Source organism: Psammomys obesus, unplaced genomic scaffold, assembly GCF_907164565.1.
Source record: "Psammomys obesus unplaced genomic scaffold, mPsaObe1.curated_primary_1811, whole genome shotgun sequence".
NCBI classification, from domain to species: domain Eukaryota; kingdom Metazoa; phylum Chordata; class Mammalia; order Rodentia; family Muridae; genus Psammomys; species Psammomys obesus.
Window position 1 is genome coordinate 13,369,439 of NW_026596101.1, and position 13,277 is coordinate 13,382,715.

The following is a 13,277-nucleotide window of genomic DNA, read 5'->3' on the forward strand; positions in this document are numbered from 1 at the left end:
ATAGGATATCCTAAAGGAGTCTACATGAGGATCCAGTATTGATAGTGTAGCAGAAGCCAGACACCTCAAACCAGACCAGTGACTCATTGCAGTGAATGAACATTTGCAAGTAAAGAATATACTGTTACACACTACAACTCCCATGACATGTTTGTTTTTGTTTTGTGTGTGTGTGTGTATACATGTTTATTCTATCTTATTTTCTTTTGCCAGGTAAGTTGCAAGGATGGAGGGAGGCTATGAAGGGATGGGGAGATGAGTGAGATTCGGGTACATGATATGAAACTCACAAAGAATCAATAAAAAGTTAAAAAAGAAAAAAAGGAGAGATGCATGGCTGATTGCCTAAATTGTAGGCATTAAAGGAAACTTGAAACTGAAGTCTCCTACTGCTTGTCTTCTTGTAAACAAAGCATTTTGTTGTATCATTAACATTTAAGCATTTCAGTGTGTTGTTTTGGAATATGTATTCAATATTTGGTAGAGTGGCTGATATATGAAAAGAAATATTTTTCTCTTTTATCATGAAGTATGTAATGATGGAAGTGGGGAAATACTGTATTTGCAACAGTTGAAAAAAAGCAAAAATACTTTGAAGTAATTTTAGTAACAGAAGTAGCAAATCTGTCTGACAAAGCAGTAGTTCAGTATATTGAGGATTCACTGTTCATCTGGAATATAGTGGAGTCTCAGGTGGTTAAAAGCTGGCTTCCAGATAGTTGGGGTTTTTTGTTTGTTTGTTTGTTTGGTTGGTCCATTGCTTGTTTTTACTGTTACTATTTTTTTTTTAAATGTGTATTTGTGTTTTGCCTACACACATATCTGTACCACCTTTGTGCCTGATGCTAGCAGGCAGAGGTCAGAAGAGAGGGTCAGATCCCCTACAACAGGAGTTACAGATGATTTTGAACTATCATGTACATGCTGGAACTCAAACCAGTCCTGTGGAACAGCAGCTAGTGCTTTTAGCCACTGAGCCATCTTTCCAGCCCCAAGTGAAACAATCTTAAAGAGACTTCCTCTAAGACTTAGGAGTTGGGGAGACATTAACCAAAAGGCTGCAAATCCAGAATCTGTTTGTCTGCTTGTTTGTTGCTTTTGTTTTGTTTTTTAAAAAGGGTTGTTTGGAATTAAATTGAAAATAGTGTTTGTGGCAAAAGGTATTTAAAACTAAGTCAGCAGATTCAGAATTTGCTTGGGATTTATATTTAGCTTATTACTTGTGTGTGTAATATGTGTGGTTGTATGTATTCCATGCTTGGGTCGGGGTCAGAGAATAACTTTGTGGAGTTGGTTTTCTCCTTCCCCTTTATTGAGTTCTTAGGATCAAACTTAGTTGTCCTTGGCCATGATTGACAAATGTTTTCACCTGCTAAGCTGGGTGCTGGCCCAAGGATTTATATTTATAATATACAAAAGGTTCAAAAAATTTGACAAGCCAAATTGCTTAATAGGAAAAATTGGACAGAACACAATCCAATGGGCAGTTGAAAGAGCAAACCCAGTTTGCCAACACAGCTAGGAAATAATGACCTCTGTTACGCAGAGTGGCACTGACTGAAGACCCCAGTGGTGAGTCTCACACAGTTTTAAGAGTTTCTTGCTGTACAACAGCTTATCCCCAGGCTTGTGTTCTCACAGTCCCCATGCATTACAGGTCAGGTCAGGCTCTGATGGGCTCAGAGCCTTGGAAGACCGTAGTAGCTCAGATGTGATCAGCCTGTGGCCTGTGGGATGAGAGCTATAAATATAGCCAAACACAACATCCTAAATTTACATAAAACATCATGAGGCCTTTTTATGATCTTTTTGTAGCTAGATTGTTTTGTTCCTTGGGTGTGGTGATAATGACATGACAGCATCAATTTGGAATGCTAAGAGTTTGGACATGCTTACTAGCCAAATATGCCCACCTCTTTTAAAAAGTGGGTGTTGGTTGCTACGTTCTTTTCCGCAAGCTTATATCGCCTGTTGACAGAATTCTTTTCCCTCGAGCTACAAGATGGTGCCCCATTTTTTTTTTTTTTTTTTTTTTTTGGCTGCTCTTACATGGGTCAATCTTCAGACTGTAGAGGTCCCGGGAGTTCCCGCTACATGGCCTTTTCATGGGCTACCCCACCACAGGACAATACCAGTTAGGGCACCCTGGCTTTGCTCTAACAGTAACAGAACGTAAGCATGACTGTAACTGTCCTGTGTCTTTGTTATATTCTGTTGGACAGAATGGAGTGACAGGATCTATCCTACAAAGGAAGTGATGCCACTGTTTGGAAAGTCATCTCAGAATTCTTCTCACCACGGTCACTTAAATCCATTAAACTGAAAAGGAATGGGAAAAGCACTGTTAAGTTTATTCCAGGCGGGATAGGAAGTATGTGTATGAAGGTACACCAGTAATTTAATGTCAGCTTGACACAAGCTAGAGTCATTTTGGAAGAGGGAACATCATTTGACAAAAAGGCCCCACCAGATTGGTCAGCATCTGTGTCAGAAGCTCATAGCTATCTTTAATGTCTGTTCTTAGGGTCAAGACACCTCTGGCTTCTTGCACTTACATACACACATGCACACACATACAAACATATATATGTATGCATAATTTAAAATAGAATAAGCCTTAGGAAAAAGATTGGTGAAATCAGAAACTCCTGTTGAAATGTTCCAAGTATAGCATACTGCTATGATAGGAGGGAAAGGTCTGGAAGGTTTGAACAGATTCTTAATAAAGGTTGAGAAGCCTCCTTTAAGAAATTGCCTTATATGCAGAGCTAGGGATAAATAACTTTGATTTTGCCTTCTATATTCAGAATTCCAATTTTAGCAAATCTTCTGCACTGGTAGTTTTAGGAACCTGAATTGGCATTTTAATTTTCAGAACTGTGTTTTCTTCTAGTGTCTTTTTCAGAAGAGGAAAAATATCAGCTTCGGAAATTTGTGAATAAGTCTTACCTGCTGGACAGGACAGCTCACCGTCAAGTATACTACAGTTTAGTTGACATTCTTCTGGCCTATTGCTATGAAGTCCGCGTCACTGAAGGAGAGTACAACGTAAGTCCTTGTTTGCCAGTGAAGATCACTGTTAGCTAACGGGAGCTCCGCCCTCGCTCGCTTGTCAGCGCAGAGCCTGAAGTGCCTGTGGTGGGGTTGGTAGTGGGGAGCATCCTGAAGCATAGTGCTAATAGGTTGCCTTGTCTCTTCTCTCTTAGCATTGGGTCTATGAAATAGGTAGCAGAGCAAGGAGATGGAAGGGTGGACAGTAGGGAGTGGCCAAGGAGCCTGCTACCACACCTCCTCGTGTTTTTTTTATCTGAGCTTTCATTATCACATGCAAAGTAAAGCCGTTTGAAGAAAAGAATGTAAACATACAGAATGTATACTTATACAGCCTGTATAGAAGTCCCAATTTTTTCAAAACTTGAATTATATTTCTTTTTGCTACTCAAAAGAATCATTCCAGATTGAGATAGGATTGAGAGATGAAAGCCAGCCCGTGCTGTAAATGGAGACCCTACTTTCATCTTTTTGTTCATTTGTATGCTATAGAAGCCATACAAATGTGTTGGGTCATGTGTTTTTAAAGACTGGGTGCCATCATCAAGGCCTCAATCCTTCCAGTTTTTCCTTTAACTTTTTGTTTGTTTGTTTGTTTGTTTTTTGGGGGAAGGTTTCTCTGTATAACCTTGGCTGTCCTGGACTGGCTTTGTAGACCAGGTTGGCCTCAAACTCACAGAAATTCGCCTGCCTCTGCTTCCTCGAGTACTGGGAGTGCAGGCGTGGGGTGGAGACCGCTGGATCAGGGCCTGCTGTTGGTAATTGCCTGTGCTTAGAGTCAGCCTTGTCCATGCTTTTGTTTTTCTTTCTGGTTATACAAAATGATTTATAACACCGGAATTTTGTCTCTGTGTGTTTTTGTTTTCACTGTGAGTGTGTGTGCACATGTGCATGAGTGTGTACGTGTATGTATATATTTTCTGGGTTACAGCATTAAGCACTATGATTTAATCCACTTATCTCATGTAACATCATAGTACTAGTTCAATAGTAGAGTTTAAGATGCCAATTCTTGGTTGTCACGATTGTGAATATCTTTGAAGTGACTGTTGCAGTCTGCATATGATCTAAGTGAATAATCTTGGGTTATCAAGAATGTAATATATCTGAAAATACTTTGTTTTCAAGTCTTTCTTTCAATTTTATTTTATGTGCATTAGTGTCACAGCCCTTGGAATTGGGGTTACAGACAGTTGTGAGCTGCCTTGTGGGTGCTGGGACTCGAACTCAGGTCCTTTGGAAGAGCAGACAGTTCTCTTAACCACTGAGCCATCTCTCAAGTCCCTCAAGTCATTTTTTAAAGACACTCTAAATGGATAGAATGTTTACTTGGACAGAAAAACACCAGCTCTTCATTTCATACTATTAGGTCTTTTTTTTTCCTTTTTTTAAAAAATATTTATTTTTATGTATATGAATGCTCTATCTGCATGTACACCTGCATGCTAGAGAAGGTCATTAGATCACACTACAGATTGTTGTGAGCCACATGTGGTTATCAGGAATTGAACTCAGGACCTCTGGAAGAGCAGACAGTGTTCTTAACCGCTGAGCCATGTCATCAGCCCACTATTAGGTCTTTTAAATTAAAAAAAAAGATTTTAAATTTCATGTATATGAGGTTTTGCCTGCGTGTATGTATGTGCACCATGTTTGTACCTGGAGAGGTCAGGAGAAAGCATCAGGTCTCCAGAAACTGGAGTTATGTATGGCTATGAGAGCTACGCACTGGACAAGAGCAACTAGTATTATTCTTGACCACTGAGCCATCTCTTTATTCTCACATACTAAATCTTGATGAGTGAATGGGTTATACTTGATCAGATTTACCAATTTGCCTTCCCTTTGCATGTTTAAGATCATGAAGCCTTGCAACTTCAAAAGTCTCTGGACTCCTGCTGATCTCGCATGCATTCTCTGAAAGGGTGTTCAGGTGTTAGGACTGCAGTTCAACAGCTAGTGCCTTAGTAGGGAAAGAAACAGCAAACATTTTGCTTCGGTTTTGTTTGAATGCCCCTACTTATTTATGTGTTAATTCTGATACTCTCATCAGTGAAGTGTTTACTTTAGTAAAATTCTAAATAAAGCAAACAAAAAAGGTATCATTCTATTAATCTCTCCATCAGTATGATGAATTTTTGACATTCATAAACACATCATTTTCACGTACTAGTTTCATTGGATATATTGTTTCATTTTCAAATGACTTCTGAAGGTGACACTCCTTTCTCCCAAACAAAGGTTGAGTCTGCATGGACTATCAGAAAGCTCAGCCCAACACTCTGCTGGTTTGAGGTACGATTTCTACTTTTTTTGTTTAGGCTTATGTTGATCAGAAAGTTGTTTTTCTGTTGTTCATAATTTTGGTAGTTTTTTGTTGTTGTTTAAAAACTTTTTAATGTCTTTAAATTGTTGGCTTTATTATACTTTTTTAAAAATAAACTTTGTGGGATAGTCAAGCCAGGTAAGCATCTTAAAAATTGTGGAGGGAAATACTGTATGTAGGAACACTAAGGACTCTGGTATGTTTGGGAAAATGTAGGTGAAGCTGCAGGTATGTTAATAAATTGGGGTTCAGAGTTCAAAAATAGAAAATAAAGCTAGATGATAGTGAACCATCAGAGTCATGTGGGGTATCTTATATCTTTTATTTATCTTGTTCCTCAGTAAGTCACTCAATAAGGTGAGTGTTGCTGAATTCACAGTTGAAGAAACTTAGGTCAGACCACGTAACTAAAATTTCCTTCATCCTATCATTTAATGGTTAGAGTTGTCAACCTCTTTTTTTTTAAATTAAATTTTATTTGTCATACTTATTTTGCATGGTACTTATAGTATACATGTGAAGGTCAGAACACAGTTTTGTGGAATCAGTTCTTGCCTTTCACCTTTATGTAGGTTCCCGTGATTAAACTCAGGTTTACATCATTAGGTCCAGCACATTTACCCATAGAGCCATGCCACTGGTCCTGCCGACTATCTCTAGTGTAGTGACAATTGATTTTGTATCTAAGCCTTTTTATGCAGTTCTCATAAAATTTATTAAAGAATAGTATCTTTGAAGCTTCTGAGTTCAGAATAAATTGTTCAACACCAAAATTGTACCGTCAGTTCAGATAAAGCATACTTTGAATTGTAAAGTGGAGATTGTTTCATGCATTACTTCCTTCTGTGAGGAGGTAAGATTCAGATCAGCACTGAGACAGGTACAATGGGAGACTCGTACTCTTCCAAGATTAAGATGGGCCAGCAGCCTTGTCAGCCACCTCAGCTGGGAGCTGCTTATAAAGTCAGGAAGCCTGTTCCCATTCTCCCTCTGCCATAAAATTCAAACCTGAGCCTTTGGTCTGAATGCCTGTCTTCATTAAGACTCTAAAATGTTCCTTCTTTGTATGTGGTTCTTAACCCACATTTATGGTTTGTTGATGTGGCATGAAGAATTAAAAGTCTGTGATAAAGTAAGGTGTACAAGAAGAATCTTGCTTGTGTCAGTGAGCCAGGTTTACAGGGTTTAATTGGGGTTGTTTCATTGTGTGCTTTTGTTGTGTAATGTCGTTTATGGAAATTTCTTACTGAGATGACTCTTTATAGACTTGGACAGACGTTCATGAAATCCTGGTGTCTTTTGGAAGGAGAGTCTTGTGCTATCCACTTTATCGTCATTTCAAGCTGGTGATGAAAGCCTACAGAGATACTATAAAGATACTGCAACTAGGTAAGGTAGGCTTGCAAATCTGTGCATGAGAAATTGTACATTTTTAGTATGTGAAGATGTAATCATGATTTTTTTGCTCAGCTCCACCCCTCACATTCCAGGATATAACAGTAATGGTTCCTCGGCAGAGATGCTCAGTCATGCTTACCTTTTCTGAGAAAGGGAGAGTAAAGGGGTGCACCGACATCCCAGATTGCTGTAACTTTCTAGGCACTAGGGTCAGGCTGTGGGCCCAGTAATGAGGATAGAAAATCCTGTCCTCTAATGAAGTTTACAGCTTTGTCAGAGAGACATGATAAATAAACCAGCAGTTCCAATACAAAGCACAGGTACTCAGCCCGAGGGGTGTACTGACTGTTTAGGAGGGAACTTGTCAGTTAGACTTGGGAAAACAGGAAGGACTTTCATCACTATTCTGAAGATTCTTGACTCCTGCTAAGTTTAGCATGAAAGGCCAAGTACTTTCTGGCTATGGAAAATTCCAGGCTTCAAAACAAATTCCAAAGTACTCATAAAAACATCATTAGAACAATTAGAATAGAACAGTAGGCTTCAGCATAAGAAGAGAAGCTTATTGTCTATATTCATAGGAAGGAAAGCTCATCCACACACAAGCACATGCACACAAAGGGAAATTCATCCCTCATGTCCAGGTGACTTGATTGGATTGTTAGGTAAAATCACATTTCTAATGTTTTTTCCCAAGGGGCATCTGGCTTTTTGTCTTCAGTGTGACTTGTATTATTCTTGCTTTGGGTAGGCATGCTTGAAGTAGATTGTAATTGTGAAAATGAATCATAGTTAACTGAAAGATGCCTTTTCATTCACCTGATAGGTTTAGACTAGCAGTATTTTACTTTGAAGAATTGTTTAGGATAAATGAGTGAATATCATTGAGAAATCTATCTCCTTTAACTGTGGGAAACAAACTGCCTTTTTTTTTTTTCCTTCCTTGCTTTCCATCCGTGTTACTTCTTGAAGCTCTAAAATTACCTTGAAAAATCAATCTCCTCTAAATGAATGATTCCGAGCTGGAGCTGCATATCACAATTACCTGCTTTTTGTAGTTTTGCAGGATTCTGTGAGTGTTGTTCATAGATTTAAGCTTGGGACTCTTATGTTGTGGCTTCCAGGGGGAAGCCAGCAAAACTGTAGCAAGCTCTTCTATGCATGTTTCCACATATATCCATTCTGGCTTTCATTCATATGAACTATTACTTGTTACTTTTTATTTTGGGGACTAATCTGGTGCTCTGTATTTTTATTTGAAAAGTAATCAGTTCTGTGATTGCATAACCCAAAATAAATTTGATTGCCTTGATGTAAAATCTGATCAATTAGTCAAACAGTTTTAGTAGGTTAGAGCTGAAATTGAGACTTAACTTTTCATCATTATCACTTACAAGAAATAGTCTTATCAGCTGTATTTTGTTAACAGCAGGAAACTTGAAATAACACACTAGAGCCTCCATTGAAAATGAATGTGAGATGGCCAAGCCACAGCGCTGGATTCTGTAAATGGCATAGGGTGTGCTCAGTGTGGAAGCACAGTGCTGGACTGTCCTGAACTTGAGCCATTGGATGTGAGGGTGACAAGCTGTGAATGAAGGTTGTGACCTGTGTCTGCACAGGTGGATGGCACAGGAATGCCATTATTATCACTAAGGAATCTCATTTGTTTGGACATTCCATAAGTTAAGTGGGAATGGTACCAGCTTGGCATTTGGTGTTTCCCAACAATGAATTTGTATCTACTTAAAATTCAGAACACAGCCCCAGCAGTCACATTTCTGTTGTAAAGGTCAGATAGTGCTTTCATAGTAGAAAGTAATGAATGACTCTTTCCACCAAAGAAATCCTGATCTGAAATGGATGACTTTCTGTTAAGGTCTTCTAGGGTCAGATTGCCAAAGTCTCTCTCTGCTTTGGCAAGATTCCAGGGTCCAGGGTAGAATCAGGAACAGGATGCGCTGTTCCCCTGTTCACTTTATCTCTTGGGTTACTGAGCTGATGGCTCAGGCAACCGATCAACAACTGATCACAAAAGATGATTGAAAGAGAAAGAAATAGGGTAGGGAGCCCAGAATTCCTTCTATAGGTCTAGGGACTGGCTGCACTGCTACTAAGAAGAAAAACTTTAACTGGTTATCGCTTTTTTGCTGTAGCCAGGACTATAAAATGGCTTTTAGCCAAAATTCCAAGGGGTTGTAAAAAGGGGCCCTCTGATAGGAAATTAGCTCCTGTGCAGGGGCAGGCTGCGGAGGCCTCCACAGGCTAAAAATTAACTTTTTTCTGCTTGTCCTAGGCTGATAGATCCTGAATCACTGTTAACTTGTTTGTAAATTGGTAAGAAAAAGAAAAGGGGAAAAGTAAGCAAAGGCCATTCACACACACATGCTCAAGAAAAAGGCGGATGATGTTGAAAACTTTAACTTCAACGAATTCTCACAAGCTTATATATGACAATGATGTTGATTTTGCTAGCATCTCCTCTGCAGAAACTACAGCAAGTTTAGCCTGCTGGTTCCATACTCACACATAGACAAACAATCAGACATATAGACCTATACATATTCATGCATACATTCAATGGATGGTATAAAAAGGGGCTCCTTACATACATACAGACAATTGATATACACTCATGTAACATATGAACAAAAACCAGACAGATGTACATATTTTCATGTAAACACATATCTGTATACACATTTACAACTCATGGATGAAGCAAATTCTAGCCAGCTTTCATTCAATGAGTTTCCACCACTGGGTTTCTGCCAATGGTATGTGTGTGTTGCCACAGTTTACTGTATAGCCTTTATACCTCTGGGAGAAAACTCCCAGAAAAGGAATTACCTCATAGTCAAAAACGCAATTAATCACAAAACAGATGAATTCTAAAATACAACAGGTTACATGTTTTAAAACTAAACATTTTTTATCTGTGTATCCATTACATAAGTTCACAGTGAGCTCAGAGTGACAAAGCTTGACAGGGTCTAAAGGTTAACAGGGTCTAAAAGTTACAAGAATATATGTCTTTTCAATCAGGACTGACTTGGTTACACATTTTTCAGCTATCTTTCGGGCAATAATCTTATCTGTCTTTCATTTTAAGAAACAAAGTAAATTTAAAATGACAGTATATAATGCCATAAGGTGACAAGGTATAAGGAATTACAACAGAATAGTTTGTATATAATGACATCAAGGTTTGTACTTAATTAGACATTGCTTGGTAGTCCCATTATAATTTGGGTTCATGGGAAGTTCAAACCAACTTGCCTATATTTATAGTGTATACCAGGATTTGTAAGTGAAAGCTACAAATCTGTCTCAAGCCTGTCTCCTTGTGAGGCATCTGGAGGCCCACAAAGGTATTTATACAGCCATAAACTTTCTAAAGATGTTTAAGAAGTTCTAAAACAATTTAACTTTAAAATTGCTTGAATCAAATCAAATCAAATCAATCAAATCCATAATCAGGAATTAATTCATCTGAACAGCAGTACATCTTCAATAAGGTCCCATAGGAAGTTTGTTTAATCAGAGTGTGTAAATACCCAGAAAGTGATAATTCACACCATATCAGATTATAGAGAGATACGGCAGTGCACAAAAAATGAGTGTCAGAGACTGGAAGCAGTTCTGGGGTGTATCATGGTATAGACCTTGCAAAATACTGGATCCCTTCCAGAAAGCCCACCTGCCAGATGAGCTCCTTTAACAGAATGGCTCCTGGCAAGTTTCCAGAACCATGGGAATGCTTCAGAAACTACAGAGAGTATTTCATGATCACTATTTGACTAAGATGGGAGTGTTCAAAGAGCCATGAATTTGCTTTATCTGATTTCACAGCAGCCTTTACAAGGATGCTTTTCTGGGCCTTGAGCATCTTTAAGTTTCTTGCATCCTTCCCTCCTTTAATCTTGTAGAAGGCTGTGCTTATTTATCTCTTTTTGTTATATATTAAATCCAAACTTCCTTGGGGTGGGAAGCCTCGCCTCACCCTAGTAAGTACTGTTTCAGTGTTTAACAAAGGACCTTGCCCATAGGGTTGTTCTCCCCTCTTCAGTCCTTTTTGGGGGAGAATACTCCCCCTTGTATTCTCTTTTACTGACTCCTGAGCAACTGTTACTGCTTCTTGCTCTTTAGATTTTTTTTTTTTTTTCTTTAAAGAGTGACTAGAAGTCTTCCTGGAGCCATCCTTTAGCTGTTTTCAGTCAGATGGTAATGAGAGAAGTTGAAAGAGCACAGTTTCCAGTGCACCTTAGTTTTATTCTACTGGAAACTATAAGACAAATCACCCAACACTTGATTATACATTGATAATACATTGTATCTATAGCTTATAAACATTATAAGGTTTTTCTCACTCTACCTCTGTGAGAAGGCTGAGCATGACTGACTCGGAGGGCAGCAACTCAGTTTCACTATTGAGCTTATTCTGTATCTCCACTGCCTTGGGTAGAAGCACACATGCTTCCTATAATATATACCCTATAGGTTTTTCTGATACTTTATAGTCTATACATGCTTTCTTCCTAGTCCTAGCTGCAAGAGGGGTCAAATTTCAAGAGTACTTAAAATTTTTACTCTGCACTTGTAAAGAGGAAGCCTTGGCTTGTCTGGCTTGTACCTGCCCCATGTTATGGAGCCAACAGTGAGTGCGATGGCTGTTGTAGGAAGGAGCCACTTTATTAGTTTAATTTGCAGATCACATCTCTAATGACTAAGTTACCTGACTTTGCTGTCATAGAAAGTGCCAGTTGCCTCCAGAAGAGCCCTTGCTGCTCAACCAACACAAGTTGCTCTTTCCTGCTTTCTGATGGATTCAGATACCAGTTACAGTTCTCAGAAACAGGCTGTTGAACTCTCTGGGGCCAGCTCTGAAGTAGGCTTTGGCCCATTTTATTCTATGTTAGCTTCAGTGGAAATGGTAATCACACGTTAGCCATCGTGCATTCATGTAGTCACTGCTACATTCTAATGTCGCACTCCAGGCTCTTTTCTTTTGATGCATTCTTATTTCAGTTGGCTTCTAGTGCCATCTAGAAAAGCAGGAAACACTGCCCCCATGTTTATAGAGGAAAGGTAGTCTTTAAAAAGTTAAGTGAACAGTCAGTGTAGACAGCACAGCCCTAACTTGACTGTAGGTCTGTCCAGTTCAAACTCTGGGCCCTTGTGCCTATTGAAATTGTTATAAATGGGATCTGGCATTGGTTTCAAAATAACCTGCATTGATTCTGAGAAACCCAGTGTTGTTTCAGTAAGAGGCTATGGATTGGGGTGCTACTGAAACACATTGGCAGTGAGCTGGTAATTGCTGATTGGGCAGTGAATGTGTGGGGTTCATGATGTGGCCCTCCTTTGTGTGTTAAGTCTGGATTTTTAAAAGATATACTATGTTTTCCATTTAAATTCCATCACCATTTTGTTTGGGCAATTGTATGAAAGGAGTTTTTTGGCTGTTGGTACATATAAAGCTAGGGTTTAGAAGAGCTGGGGTGTAACTCAGTAGGGGGGCTATTATTTGTATAGTGTACCCAGAAAAGAGGTAAGGGAAATTTATTCTCTTTTTTCTTTCTTTTCTTTTTTCTTCTTTTTTTTGGGTTTGGGTTTGGTTTTCAATTCAGGGTTTCTCTGTGTACCCTTGGCTGTCCTGGACTCGCTTTGAAGAGCAGACTGGCCTCTGCCTTCCTGAGTGCTGGGATTAAAGTCCTGTGCCACCACACATGGCTTGTTCTGTCTGTTTTTTTAAGGCCAATAGAAACCTATCCTGTAAACACATGAATATCAGGCAGTATGCAGCCCAAGAAACCTTCTCCATAGGCTAACGGCCAGTTATACTTGAGATGAGTTGCAGCCCTTATATATATACCAGTTACTAACTGACCTCAATAATAACAGGCTTTTCAGAAATTGCTGCTTTACAATCCTCTTTTGTACAATAACATGATCTGTGGAGAAAAAACAGTTGCCGGGGCACCACGCATAGGCCTTAGGGCTGACATTATTTTCATTTTTAAGAAAAGTAGATGATTACATATTGAGGCACATGAACTCTGAATTCTGATGAAACTTTACAAGTGAATTTTTTAATACTTAAATTCTATTTATTCGAGAGTATATGTATGTGTGTTTATTTGTGTCATGCATGCAGATGCATGCTTTCGTGTGTTGGACACATGCATGTGCATATATGTGTGTATATGGAGGCCTGAAGTTGATTTAGGTTGTCTTTTTGGACACACTTAATTTTATTAAGTCAGTTGAACCCACAGCTCTCACTTGAACCCACGGCTCACTGACTCTGGCTAGTCTAGGTAGCCAGCTTTCTCTAGGATACTTTGTCTTTGCCTTCAGGTTGTTGGGATTACAGGTGGCCTCCAGGACCCCTGGCTTTTTTACATGGAGATCAAAGCTCCAGTCCTCACATGTGTGCAAAGAGTGCTTTATCCATTGAGCCGTGTTCCCAGCTCTAGAAAATGCTTTCAAAAGTTCGGTG

At 39.1% G+C, this 13,277-nt stretch overlaps 1 protein-coding gene across 2 annotated transcripts in view; it reads left to right on the forward strand.

Moving 5' to 3' along the window:
* The window catches only part of Shq1 (SHQ1, H/ACA ribonucleoprotein assembly factor), a 98,085-nt gene that overhangs the window by 34,392 nt on the left and 50,416 nt on the right, over positions 1-13,277 (forward strand). For both annotated transcript variants that reach the window (XM_055628660.1, XM_055628659.1), the window contains exons 7-9: positions 2,894-3,048; positions 5,293-5,346; positions 6,643-6,766. In XM_055628660.1, coding sequence (XP_055484635.1) covers positions 2,894-3,048; positions 5,293-5,346; positions 6,643-6,766 — 333 coding nt within the window. The remainder of the gene's footprint in view (positions 1-2,893; positions 3,049-5,292; positions 5,347-6,642; positions 6,767-13,277) is intronic.